Below are 12,451 nucleotides of genomic sequence, written 5' to 3'. Positions count from 1 at the left end.
CCTGCAGGGCAGAGACTATAATCCAGATGGCACGTCTTACACGGAAAGAATCTGTCTGGGCTGGTACCCGCAACTCACGCTAGACACCTGTAGCTCCAGGCCTCCTTTTCTAGGGCCGTCATTTGATGGCTGTTTTCTAAGGACGAGCAATTTCCAGTGTATGATGAGAGAGGAATGCATGACTTCGGATCCAGCGGATTGACTGACCAGTCGTCAGGACAAAGCAGAGTGTAATCCCTGGCGCATCTGTCAGTTTGCGACCGCAAATCGGGGTCGATTACTGCTCTGTCTGAATCTGGGAGTACAGGCGATATTCCCTTGAGTGCGTCCTCCATTGTTCTGACGTGGCCTGGGATCACGCCGGGTGAGGCAGCATCTCTGCTGGCCATGGACCCAGCAGTCTTCTGAGTCTGGCCCATGTCTTGTTTTTCGCCATCGGAGGCGTGACTGACTGCAAATTCTTGGCTGTAAACGAATGGCAGAAGGGAAACGATAACTAGCGCACCGGCAAAAAAATTCATCGTAACTTCATAAGTAATTTCCTTTGTATCTCGTGTCCTTCCGCTTGGAAAACGTTCTTCAGTTCCTACAACACTCTGCCGTCTGTCCCCAGACTGTAGAAGTAAACACACAGCCCCTCGCAGCCGTAACTTCACAGGTTCCTTTGATCTGCTCTTAAAACACGGCTGTCCCCTGTAGAAGCAACACACAGCCGTTGCCAGCTCGCGCTGGTCCAGGCCTGTGGACCAAGGGGAGCCCCGCAAGGGGCATCGAAACATCAGTCGATGCACTTCACCGTAACCTCATAAGTTCATTTGGAATCTCGCGTCCTTCAGCTTGGAAAACGTTCTTCAGTTCCTGCAACACTTTGCCGTCTGTACCGAGATTGTAGAAGCAAACACACAGCCCATCGCAGCCAGCTCGCGCTGTACGGCCAGCCCTGTGGATCAAGTCCTCAGTTTTGGCTGGGAGCTCCCACATAATGACTTGGGACACTGCTGGGATGTCGATGCCTCTGGATATCACGTCCGTGGCAATTATCGTGGACAAGTCACCCTTTCGGAAGCCGTAGAGGGTGGCATCGCGCTCTTGTTGTGATTTGTCTCCATGAATTGCTGCGGCGTGGATGCCGGCTCTACCAAGAGTTACGCTTAGGTAGTCGCAATCGGCCTTCCGGTTACAAAAAACAATGATACGCCGGTTGTAATTTTCCTTCAGGATTCTGCGTTACAGTGGTTCTCGTCACTTACGATTCCAATTGGCGACGTTTGGCATCACGCTGGGCGTTAATGAACTGCCACGTCAATGATGGAACCAGATGCATGGACGTGTCTTTGTAACCGACTTTCATCTTGATCGGATCCTCTTGTCGGAAGATTGTTTTCGCAAGTTCATCAACAGATCGAGGCCAGGTAGCGCTGAACATCAAAGTTTGGCGGTCAGCCCTGATATGCTTCGCTATCAACTGCATGTCCCTGATGAAACCCATATCCAGCATACGGTCTGCTTCGTCCAGCACGAAGAAGGTAACCCGTTTGAGGTCGATGATGGAACGTTTGAACACCAAGTCTTGCAGCCTACCCGGGGTGGCAACCACGATAGCCGAACCTTGGGAAAGCGCCATAATCTGTTGTTGTACGCTTCCTTGACCACCGTAAACAGCGGTAACTCGGTGGCCTCGCGGCTCAGCAAAGAAGTTGGCTTCCTGTGCGATTTGCTGGCAGAGTTCTCGCGTTGGCGCCAGAACCAGCATCACGGGGCCTTCGCCAGGCCTCACAGGAGGTTGATCCTCGAGGTGCACTATCCCTGGCAGCACAAACGCTAAGGTTTTCCCAGAGCCCGTCTCAGCGACTGCGATCAAGTCTCGACCGGACATCGCAACGGGTATGCCTAGGACTTGAACAGGACGCGGCATGACAAAGTCTCTCTCGGCGATGAGCTCCTGAAGGGGAGTGTCGAACGACTGATAATCCCATACGGGAACAGGATTCGGGACGTCTTTCCCCATTTCTATTGAGATTTGGTTCTCCTCCATAATCTCGCGTTTGAGTTTCCCATCCATCTGCTTGATTTCTACATGTTCTATGTAAAAGTTCTTGCGAAATGAGACGCCCCAATCTGTAGGAGCGTCAGGGGCCACGTCTGCGAAGTTACCCACATAGGCGTCCCCGCCGTAACCTCGATTCCCACCGTATCCGCCTCTTTCCGGCCCTCCACCGTATCCGCCTCTTTCCGGCCCTCCACCGTATCCGCCTCTGTCGGGCCCTCCACCGAATCCGCCTCTTCCACCATAGCTTACATCACTATGGTGCCTGCTGTCCCTGTCCTTGGTTTTGCGATTAGAGTATCGAGCGGAATCCACTCGTTTGTCGCGCCTTCTGTGGCGCCTGGAAGTTGAGGAGGACTCTGATGTGTGCCGCCGACGACGCTCCTTGCGTCGACGAGCGCGCCTAGATGAACTCGAGTCTTCTTTTCCACGACGCCGGTGGCGAGACGAACTTGAGGTTTCTTTGCGACGCCGGCGGCGCCTAACTCGGTCGTCTGAAGAGTACTCCTTCCTTCTAGTCTCCCGTATTTTAGGTCGACGCTCCTTTTTCTTTGAGTGACGACCTTCGTGTGACCTTCCTTCGGAATCCATTGAAATCATCAAATTCCCGTATAAACGAAACACAACAAAATAATGAGACTGGCAGAAAGCAGGTTCTGATGACAACACCCGTTGCTATCAACGTCTGTGGAAGTGGCAAAAAACGATAACGGTAGCTCCCACATCGCCTTGTTGCCTTTGGAATAAAAACACCGATGGTTACGAGGTTGGTAATACTCTGACCATCCCCCAATGGTGACGCAAGGCTTCTCAACGCAGCCCTCAGCGCACATGGACAATGTCTTGGGTCCCTCGAATACTGGTACTCCTGCAAACACTGCGGGGACTTCCCATGTGGAAGGTCCGGTCCCGTTCCAGTAGTAGCATTTCTGGTGCGAGTACGACCAAAACATGCCCCATTCGTCGATACTTCCGCAGATGTCATCGTTGCAGCTGGAACTGCACGAGATCGAATCGCTGGGCGTTGTTCGTGAGTCGGAAGCCACGACGGAAACTTCAGTTGAGTCGTTGGCGGACGAGACGGAAGCGGTAGACGCGACGGCTGAAGTCGAAACTTGTCTTTCCATAGATATGTTGTCATGGTGCTCAGCAGCTGCCGCGAGAACGCAGAACAATACCCCGTCAAAGTACTGCATTATAATAGAAATATGCTACACCTTGTACTCCAGGCAGCCAATAAACGTCGCAAACTTGATGTCTAGAAGTCGAGTTCACCCACCAATGAATTGAACGGAACCTCGTGATTCTCGATACGTAGAACTCCGTGCTTGAGATGCAGACGCCACTTGCCTCTCTGGTGAGCTTTCTTGCTGTGCGGTCGGTGAACCGCTTCGAATGTCGCGATGGCCATGTCCTGGAAGGGAGGCTCGTCGTCGTCAAGATCAGAAACGCCACCGAGACTGCTATCGTCGTCGGGAGAATAACCCTCTCGTACCATAGAGGCCTGTGCTAACCGGTCCACCAAGGACTTGTCAGGCTTCTGTTCCGTGGCCTCCCATTCGTCCCAATCTCCCCAATCCTCTTCGGGCTCCGCCACAGAAGGAGACGGCATGTTGTTAAGGTTCATCGCGAACTTTTTGGCTGGCGGAGGCACAGATGGCGGGGCATCGTTGATGGTGGCCGCCGGTTGAGATCGCATAGGTCCCACCTTCTTCTCCGGTCTTGGCGGAGCTGCCTTGGACTTCGGCGTGCCAATAGTCTTGAGGTTGGGAACCTGGAAAACCGAAGCCTTCTTGTCTGACCCGGAAAAGAAGGATACCAAGTCGGGTACGTTACTGGGTTGACAAAGATCAGGAGTGGTGGGTTGCGGCTGTTGGCTGTTCAGAGATATGTGCTGCTGCAGATGCGCCAACCAACGAACCTTTAACTCCTGCAGCACCTTCGGATTGTGTTTGGCTGACGCCCTCTGTACGGTGTCGTCGACGATCTTCTGGTAGACTTTGTAGATGTCACTGTTGAGGTTGAATTGCTCCGCCGAAAGCAGCGGAGTGCGACTAGCCATGGCTGAATTCCCGAAATATGGAGCATTGCCTCGCACCACCCTGTTCTTTAGTGAACGTTGGGGTTCTAAAGCATCCAGCTCTGCAGCTGCAAGCAGTGGTGGTGGATGTTCATGGGCGGTTGATAGATGCTTGCCATTTAGAGAACCGCTGGGCCCTAGGTCGTGCAATTGTGTGTGCAGATCAACAGGGGCATTTATTGAATGTCCACACTAACCTCATACCTAAAGACGTCCAACTGGTGTGTGTTTTGGCTTTCGCATCCTCTGGAAGTCATCTTTCGAAGATGGAGCGTAGGTCATGGGTCACTTGATAAGCAGCCCTTCCAGAGGTACTTGTGGAGTTCGTTGACGACGGCGAGCTGATGCAAAGCCACACTATCGCGCTCGGGCTGCCATTTCGTGAGTGGGAATGAAGCGAGACACGCAGCGGGAAGTAGTGTGGTAGCCCTCAATTTTTCAACCAGCGGTCTGAAGTTTGAATGCGAAACACATGCAATTCAGGCGTCGCATCTAATGGACAACCTCCCTAGAGTACGCGACGTCATCACGACGATGATGCCAGAGCTGCCGAATGCCGGCAGCTCCCTGCTGTTCAACCTCATCCGTGGGAGTACGATGCGGATTCCTCAACACGAAACTGTACTTCAAGTCGGGTTGTCTTGGGATCTTGTGTCGCGGATGCGAGATGACGCTGTAGATCTCGATGTTAGTGCCGTCATGCTGGACAGGGAGGGAGACCTTCATGACAAAATATTCTTCAAGAGACCCATGAGTGACGATGGTGCTGTCGAGATCTCCAAGGACAACTTCACAGGTCGTGGCCGTGGCGACGACGAGGAGATGACTATCCGTCTGACCAAGGTCGACGCGCAGGTGCAGCACATCGTCATCATGGTGCACATCTTCACCGAGAGCAAGAGTCTGCAAGACGTCAAGCGGAGTGTGGTCAGGTTAACGCAAGCCAGTGACGGCAGTGAGCTCTGCAGGTTCCTGGTGAGGGGGTAATGACTCTCACACAGCTCTCCCAGGGCGGGTCGGAATCGGGATGTATCATGGGATATATTCAACGGGATGGCCCCGCCTGGATCTTCGTGGCGTTGGGCGTCCCATGTACGGGACGTTATTGGCGCGAGTCCATGAGCGCCGTGCAGGCCATCATTAGGCAAGGCGACATCGCGAGCTTCATGCTAGAACGGGCAAGCTTGATGCCTTACTCGGTGCCAGCTCATGTCCTCGACGTAACCATCGAGGAGGCGCCAAGGCAGCGTAAACGACGGCTCTCAAAATTTTGCGCGCGACACTAGCCAGTGGCATCGTGAAAATGAAGTATGTGCAAACGACAGCGTCTATTTTTTACCTCTCATTCTTTGTTGTGTATCTTTCTGCTGAACCGCGCGTATCTTTCTAGTTAATCCGCAATTCTCGAGGTGAGATGGAGGCGGCTCCCAAAGTGACCCTCAACATCTCAGGCCTCAAGAAACGCCTAGCCGATGAGGAGGCCATGAAGCGCTGTGTCGCTGCCCCCGAGGCCAAGCGCCCTTGCCTCGATCAACCCAAGACGAACTTCGCTCGGCCAGGCAAGGGCACCACTGACGCTCTGCCGCTGGCAGCGGACACAGCCTATCAGGAGCACGGTCATCTGAAGAACTTTAGCGGTTTGGTTTTCCACCCTGACAGTAGGAATAGGCCTCTGATCGTATGCCCCACAGGGTACATTGTGCTGGAAACGTTTCATCCAACGTCCCCTAAGGTGTCAGATTTCATGGTCACCATCGCAGAACCGCTAAGTCGCCCCACTAGCGTTCACGAATTCCAAGTGACGGTCTTTAGTCTGTACGCGGCTATATCAGTGGGTGTCGACATCGAATCCATTCTGTCCGGTCTTCGAAAGTTCTCCAAAAATGAGCTCCCAGACTCGTTTTGCCATATGATGAGGCAAGCATCCATCTGCTTTGGCCGTGTTAAACTTGTTTTGCGAGACACGAAGTATTACATTGAAGGACCATCTCGAGAGGATTTGGAGAGTATGCTGAGGTCTCCAACAGTATCAGAGGCTAGGATTAGGAATACTTTGGCTATTAGGTCAGTCATCGATCCCACCAAGGTGAAGGATGACTTTCAAAGTACAGACGCACCGACGCTGGACCCCAACGCTTTGGGATTCCAGCTGACGAAGGAGGGCGAGGACACGGCCTCGGAGATCCCTGAAGAGTCTACAGGTTCGAAGGTGTTCTCTTTCGAGGTCAGAGAAGACCGAATTCAGCAGGTTATGGAAGCGGCGCTGAACGATGTCAACCGTCCGTTGGTTTCGGAGTATGACTTCCGCAAGGATACCCGGAACGCCAACCTGAGTATTTCGCTAAAGTCCACAACGAAAGTCCGCTACTACCAGGAGAGAGCGCTGCGAAAAATGTTTGGCAATGGTAGAGCGCGCTCTGGAATCATTGTGCTGCCTTGTGGCGCCGGCAAGACACTCACCGGCATCACAGCCGCCACAACCATCCGCAAAAGCGTTATGTGTCTCACGTCCAGCAGTGTGGCAGTGGACCAATGGCGAAGGTCCTTTCTGGACTTCACGACCGTGGACACCAGTCGCGTCGTGGCTCTGACAGCCGGCAGCAAGGTCCTGTTGCCTGACGACGGCGCTGCAATTGTGTGTTCAACGTACACGATGCTTGCGTTCAGCGGCAAAAGATCCGAGATGGCGGAACGAATAATACAACAGATTCGCGATCGCGAGTGGGGGCTGCTCGTGTTCGACGAGGTACAATTCGCGCCGGCCCCTGCTTTCCGGCGGATCAACGACATCGTCAAGAGTCATTGCAGACTTGGTTTAACCGCTACCCTCGTACGCGAGGACGAGCTTATTCACGACCTCCAGTGGCTGATTGGCCCCAAGCTGTATGAAGCGAACTGGTTGGAGTTGCAGAATCTGGGATACCTGGCTAGAGTGCAATGTTCGGAAGTGTGGTGTCCTATGACAGCAGAATTCTATCGGGCCTATCTGACTGCTCCGCATGCTAAACAAAGAAAGCTGTGGGTCTTGAACCCTAACAAGCTGATGGTGTGCGAGTTTCTGGTTCGATTTCACGAGGAAAGAGGCGACAAGGTCATCGTCTTTAGTGATAACCTCTTCGCGTTGAAGGAAGTCGCATTCACCCTGAAAAGACCTTACATTAGTGGCGAAGTGACCATGCAGGAGCGGATGCTGATCATCCATAAATTCAAAACCTCGTCGAAGTTCAACTGCGTATTCCTCTCGAAGGTTGGAGACAACGCCATCGATATACCGTGTGCGAATGTCGTCATTCAAATCTCCTTCAACTTCGCATCAAGAAGGCAGGAAGCACAGCGACTTGGACGTATTCTTCGACCCAAGCCGCACTCAAACCCCAACGAGGAGTTCAACGCCTTTTTTTACTCGTTGGTGTCGAAGGACACTCAGGAGATGGCCTACGCCGATAAGAGGCAGCAATTCATTATCGACCAGGGCTACTCGTATAAGGTACTTCCGATGAGCATCTTTCCTCTCAGCCAGGAGCGCCTGATTTACGCCTCCTCCCAACGACAAAAGGACTCCCTGGACCACATTCTGCGGTCATCAGACGCACAAGCCGATTTGGAGGAGGACGATGTGGTGTTAGCCGACACCAATGTGGAGGTGCCAGACGAGGCTCCCGACGCGTCTCTGGCGACGCTCTCCGGATCTAAGCGGGTGAGGGGGCGAGCAGCGCCCCGTACGGATAGGACCACGCTTATCAAGCAGTTGCGTGCGCAATGACAACTCGAAACCTGCATATAGATTTGAGAGGTATCTCTAAAGGCGTTATTTCCGCTGTTGCTCTGCGTGTGTTCCCACGACCTCGTAATAGCATAAATTACACGCTAAAGACGTATGAGCCTCCCAGTGACGAATGAGGCTGAATTCCGCCAGTACCAGCATCTTCTCCAGGGCCAGGGTCGTCCACCGGTGGCCCCCGAGACTCAGCTGTGCGTTTTTCTCACGGACCTCGAGTGCGCCATGGCATCGGCGCCTGCAGTCGTGAAGGCCAGACAAGTTGGGCTGGATTCTGTGCCGAGAGTGACGTTGTTTGGCGTTACAGACGCCGGAATGTGCGTGGCGCTTCATGTTTGGGGGTTTCAGCCGTATTTCTATGTGGCCGTCGATGAGGCTAACGTGAGTGTTGGGGCGAGCGCTTACACAGGAGGATCCAGAGGCTTTGGGCCGCTGTTTGGACGATTTGCTGAAGGCTAACGGCATGTACGCTCACGTTAGTAGGCGGATTCTAAGCGTTGAGGTTGTACAGAAGCAAAGTCTTCGAGGATTTTCCGTGACTGGTGGGCTGAAGCCCTACTACAAGGTGAAAGTGGCCGACCCCAGGATGATTAGTGGTTGTCGGACAGCCATTGAGAAGGGGCAAGTAAGGGGGCCCTTCGGCAACATTGGGTTCGTAACTTTTGAAAGCGGCGTTCCAGCAACCTTGCGTTTTCTGATCGACAAGGATATGGACGGGTGTAGTTGGTTTCGGATTCATGAGAAACACTGGATGTTGAGGTCTTCGGACCCAACGAGAAACAACCCTAAACTCTCAAGATGTTCGTTTGAAGCGGATATTCTCATGGAGCATTTGGAAGCAGTTCCACCTGAAGGCGAGTGGCAGCGAATTCCAGCTGGCCTCCGAATCATGAGCTTTGACATAGAGTGTGTCGCTATGAAGGCTAAGGGATTTCCACAGCCCGAAAACGACCCCGTCATCACCATCGCCAGCGTTGTGAAAGAAATGGGTCGGTCTGAGCCGATCGCTCAGGTCATCCTAAGCTTGAGGGAGACCTCCAACGTGCCGGGTTCTATCCTGGCTTGGTTCACTGACGAAAGACTGCTTTTGGAGGCATGGGCAGAGCTGGTCCGCTTCACCGATCCAGACATCATTACCGGGTGGAACTGCTTCAACTTCGACCTCAACTATTTGATGGTTAGGGCATCGAGACTAAAGACTTCCAAATTTACGTACCTCGGGCGTTTCATCGATGTTCAGAGTCGTATTACGAAATCCGTGCTGAGTACCCGAGCCTACGGCACACACGAGAACAAGGACATCAGTATGATGGGGCGCGTTTCCCTCGACATGCTTGACGTTACTCGCCGCGAGCACAAGCTGAAGTCCTACACCTTGAACTTTGTGTCAGGCCACTTCCTCAATGAGCAGAAGGAAGACGTCCACTACTCAATGATAGGCGACCTGTTCGACAGCTGCCGCCCTGATGATCGTAGACGCCTGGCCAGCTACTGCCTGAAGGATGCTGTGCTGCCCATCCGGCTGATGGACAAACTCCTAGTCGTGTACAATATGGTTGAGATGGCTCGGGTTACAGGAACTCCAATGTCATTTCTCCTTACTCGCGGTCAACAAATAAAAGTGACGTCTCAAATTCTGAGACGCGGCAAGGAGGAGCACTACATCATGCCCAGTGAGCGATCCGGCGGCGACACTGCAAAGTACGAGGGTGCCACCGTTCTGGAGCCTGAAAAGGGCTACTACCAGCGACCCATCACAACACTGGACTTTGCCTCCTTGTATCCCTCGATCATGATGGCCCACAACTTGTGCTACACCACCTTGCTTCGTGCTGAGGATCGCGGGAACCTAAGAGAGGAGGACTACACACAAACGCCTGTAGGGGCCTACTTTGTCAAGAGCCACGTCAAGCAAGGGCTCCTTCCTAGGATTGTTACGGACCTCATCAGCGCCAGATCCAGAGCGAAGAAGCAGATGGCTGTCAGCAAGGATCCTATGACTTGCATGGTACTCAATGGGCGGCAACTCGCCCTGAAAATTTCCGCGAACTCTGTTTACGGATACACCGGTGCCACTGCCGGCGGCCAGATGCCATGCCTGGAGATCTCGACGTCTATCACCGGATTTGGCCGCCAGATGATCGACTTCACTCGGGAGCAAGTGGAGTCGAAATTCACGGTGGCTCACGGCTACCCGTCTGACGCTCACGTAATCTATGGTGACACCGATTCGGTGATGATTGACTTCAGGATTGACGACCTGAAGAAGTGTATGGAGCTAGGTGTAGAGGCTGCGGATTTCGTTTCGCAGCAGTTCGTGAAGCCCATCAAGCTCGAATTCGAGAAGTGCTTCTTCCCGTATCTTCTCATGAACAAGAAGCGTTACGCTGGACTTCTGTGGACGAATCCCCACAAGTACGACAAGATGGATTGCAAGGGAATCGAGACCGTTCGTCGTGATTTCTGCCGGATGGTGCAGACGACAGTGGATGAGGCGCTCAAACTGCTGCTGATTGAAGGCAGCAAAGAGAAGGCTGTGGCGAAAGTGAAGCAGGTGGTGTCGGATTTGCTGCAGTCGAAGATCGACATGGCTGACCTTGTCCTCTGCAAGAGCATTGGCAAGGATGAGTACGCCGGGAAGCTGGCCCACATAGAGCTGCAAAAGAAGCTGAAGCTACGAGACCCTTCTTCCGCGCCCAATGTCGGAGACCGCATTGATTATGTGATCACGGCTGGAGCCAAGAACCAGCCCCAGTACGACCGCGCAGAGGACCCGCTGTTCGTTCTCGAGAATAACTTGGCGATTGACACTGCCTACTATCTGGACAGCATGAAGAACCCTGTTATGCGTATTTTCGAAGCCGTGTTACCGGACCCCGAGTCGCTGTTCAGTGGAGAACACACTCGAGACATCAAAGTCAACACCTCCACAAAGTGGGCGTCGCGGTTTGGCTCTGTCAAGAAGCTCTGCTTAGGGTGCAGGGTGGCAATGCCTTCAGGGGTTGAGGTCATGTGTGCTCAGTGCCGAAAGAGTGACAGGGAGACAGAGGTGGTTCTGGACAAAATACGCACCCATTGTGATAAGGAAAATACCTTCCACGCGTTGTGGACTGAGTGCCAACGATGTCAAGGGTCTGTCTTCAACGACATCATCTGCACTTCTCGTGACTGTCCCATCTTCTACAGGAGGGTGAAGGCAAGAAGGGAGTTCGCTGAGGGCGGAGCACAGATGCAGTCGATCGAAGATGCGGGCTGGTGAAGATCAGGTGAAGGGCATCCACCAAACGAAGTAGAAGTGGCCGATTATGTACAGGAGAATGGCCCAGAACAGAAGAAACCTTCCATGTTTTGGCCTTGATATCGCGAACTCCGCCAACGCCAAGTACACCAGCGGCTGAGATGAGAGCGCGCGACTTACGATCTCGACATTAAACTTCATCAGAAGAATCAATGTGAAAAGCGCCGAAGACAGCAAATGCCCAGTGTCAACGGAGACCCACTGCTTCCGCGTCGACACATGCAGGCGCAAGGCTAGACCTACGGACGCGTAGACGGGGGCTGCCGCTAGGAAGCGATCAGCCTTGCTGAACTTCCAATAGGAGAGGAACCCTACATTCCAGTACTCTGACTGAATATAGTCGTAGATGCTGGGCCAGCGGGATGAGCAGAAGTCTCGAAAGGCAGTTGCTGGAGGGGGAGGCGCCTTGACGACAATATACACAAATGTGCTGAATCCTCGTAGCATGTCAAGTGGGAGGGATTCTAACCGGAGGCCTGGCCCTCCAGCACAGAACTGTTCGTAGCCTGTACCCAACAGACCGATGTAGGGCATGACAACCGCCGTTGCCTGCGCCGCAGCCGACGTCCAGTGTACGAAGAAATCACTGATGGACGCCTTTTTGTAAAGTATAGGCGACGAAAATAGCGTCCAAAAGAAGAGTGGAAACAGAAAGAGGAGACCGTTGCTCCTGGTAACCGTAGCTAACAACCCGAGGGTGGCTGCTGCCCACGGCGAGTCTCCGTCCAAGCAGCAAGCGGCTCCAAAGCAGAGACAATCGAACAGATTGTGGTTGTAGAGAGCGGATTGGAAGACAGAGTTGGGTCCGAAGCAGTACAAAAGGCAGGCCACAGTGGCAATTCGCTCGGAGGCACGGCGTTGGACCCATCGAAAGAGCAGTTGACACGCGAGGAACTGAAGCACGACGTTAAGTAGTAGTCCCGTCTCTAAGAGTGGCAGTGACGGCGGCTTAACCAACCGCATCAACCACGGATATCCCGGGTAAAAAGCCGTGGTGTGGAGTTCTTGGTAGGCACCTTCGGACGCCATGTGAAGAAAATACTCGCCATCCCAGTTGGCAAGTGGGACCAACCAGCGAGTGCGGTAGAGAGTGGGCTCGTAGAGATGCGATGTGTCGACCACAGGGTCATGGTCCGTCCCGTTGACGCAGAGGGCCACCGTAATTAGGGCAAGACTAACACACCGAGAGAATATTGACAACGAAGCTGGGGCCCGTTGAAGAGCCGAAGCGACAGTCATCCTCAGTAT

The 12,451-nt window shown here is 53.4% G+C and overlaps 9 protein-coding genes across 12 annotated transcripts; 3 read left to right on the top strand and 6 right to left on the bottom strand.

Moving 5' to 3' along the window:
• Positions 1 to 74: 74 nt before the first annotated feature.
• KVP18_002002 (uncharacterized protein) lies at positions 75 to 521 on the bottom strand (the record flags this gene model as incomplete). The annotated part of the gene is made up of 1 exon (XM_067952566.1): positions 75 to 521. The coding sequence occupies one exon, from the start codon at positions 519 to 521 to the stop codon at positions 75 to 77; it is 447 nt and encodes a 148-aa protein (XP_067809551.1).
• A 271-nt stretch (positions 522 to 792) lies between these two features.
• On the bottom strand, positions 793 to 2,062 carry KVP18_001993 (uncharacterized protein; the record flags this gene model as incomplete). Its single annotated transcript, XM_067952553.1, has 2 exons — positions 793 to 1,222; positions 1,251 to 2,062. 2 exons carry the CDS (start codon positions 2,060 to 2,062, stop codon positions 793 to 795), a joined length of 1,242 nt encoding a protein of 413 aa, XP_067809538.1.
• Positions 2,063 to 2,082: 20 nt separating this feature from the next.
• Positions 2,083 to 2,292, bottom strand: KVP18_001994 (uncharacterized protein; the record flags this gene model as incomplete). Its single annotated transcript, XM_067952554.1, has 1 exon — positions 2,083 to 2,292. One exon carries the CDS (start codon positions 2,290 to 2,292, stop codon positions 2,083 to 2,085), a length of 210 nt encoding a protein of 69 aa, XP_067809539.1.
• A 354-nt stretch (positions 2,293 to 2,646) lies between these two features.
• On the bottom strand, positions 2,647 to 3,243 carry KVP18_001981 (uncharacterized protein; the record flags this gene model as incomplete). The annotated part of the gene is made up of 1 exon (XM_067952529.1): positions 2,647 to 3,243. The coding sequence occupies one exon, from the start codon at positions 3,241 to 3,243 to the stop codon at positions 2,647 to 2,649; it is 597 nt and encodes a 198-aa protein (XP_067809514.1).
• A 62-nt stretch (positions 3,244 to 3,305) lies between these two features.
• Positions 3,306 to 4,109, bottom strand: KVP18_001988 (uncharacterized protein; the record flags this gene model as incomplete). Its single annotated transcript, XM_067952543.1, has 1 exon — positions 3,306 to 4,109. The coding sequence occupies one exon, from the start codon at positions 4,107 to 4,109 to the stop codon at positions 3,306 to 3,308; it is 804 nt and encodes a 267-aa protein (XP_067809528.1).
• Positions 4,110 to 4,393: 284 nt separating this feature from the next.
• Positions 4,394 to 5,413, top strand: KVP18_001995 (uncharacterized protein; the record flags this gene model as incomplete). Of its 2 annotated transcripts, XM_067952556.1 has the most annotated exons (4): positions 4,394 to 4,400; positions 4,428 to 4,508; positions 4,537 to 5,102; positions 5,129 to 5,413. In XM_067952556.1, 4 exons carry the CDS (start codon positions 4,394 to 4,396, stop codon positions 5,411 to 5,413), a joined length of 939 nt encoding a protein of 312 aa, XP_067809541.1. The 2 variants fall into 2 exon arrangements, with proteins under 2 accessions (XP_067809541.1, XP_067809540.1); XM_067952555.1 differs by lacking the exons at positions 4,394 to 4,400; positions 4,428 to 4,508; positions 5,129 to 5,413 and having other exon boundaries at positions 4,623 to 5,114.
• A 128-nt stretch (positions 5,414 to 5,541) lies between these two features.
• KVP18_001989 (uncharacterized protein) lies at positions 5,542 to 7,890 on the top strand (the record flags this gene model as incomplete). Its single annotated transcript, XM_067952544.1, has 1 exon — positions 5,542 to 7,890. One exon carries the CDS (start codon positions 5,542 to 5,544, stop codon positions 7,888 to 7,890), a length of 2,349 nt encoding a protein of 782 aa, XP_067809529.1.
• A 114-nt stretch (positions 7,891 to 8,004) lies between these two features.
• Positions 8,005 to 11,164, top strand: KVP18_001990 (uncharacterized protein; the record flags this gene model as incomplete). 3 transcript variants are annotated; one of them, XM_067952546.1, is made up of 2 exons in its annotated part: positions 8,005 to 8,286; positions 8,315 to 11,164. In XM_067952546.1, 2 exons carry the CDS (start codon positions 8,005 to 8,007, stop codon positions 11,162 to 11,164), a joined length of 3,132 nt encoding a protein of 1,043 aa, XP_067809531.1. The 3 variants fall into 3 exon arrangements, with proteins under 3 accessions (XP_067809531.1, XP_067809532.1, XP_067809530.1); XM_067952547.1 differs by having other exon boundaries at positions 8,005 to 8,364; XM_067952545.1 differs by lacking the exon at positions 8,005 to 8,286 and having other exon boundaries at positions 8,369 to 11,164.
• A 3-nt stretch (positions 11,165 to 11,167) lies between these two features.
• Positions 11,168 to 12,442, bottom strand: KVP18_001998 (uncharacterized protein; the record flags this gene model as incomplete). Its single annotated transcript, XM_067952560.1, has 1 exon — positions 11,168 to 12,442. One exon carries the CDS (start codon positions 12,440 to 12,442, stop codon positions 11,168 to 11,170), a length of 1,275 nt encoding a protein of 424 aa, XP_067809545.1.
• Between the last annotated feature and the right edge of the window lie 9 nt (positions 12,443 to 12,451).

The sequence above is a fragment of a genome (genome assembly GCF_019968955.1).
Source record: "MAG: Porospora cf. gigantea A chromosome Unknown PgA_NODE_33_length_63011_cov_353.023, whole genome shotgun sequence".
NCBI lineage: Eukaryota > Apicomplexa > Conoidasida > Eugregarinorida > Porosporidae > Porospora > Porospora cf. gigantea A.
This window is presented reverse-complemented; position numbering and strand designations above follow the sequence as displayed.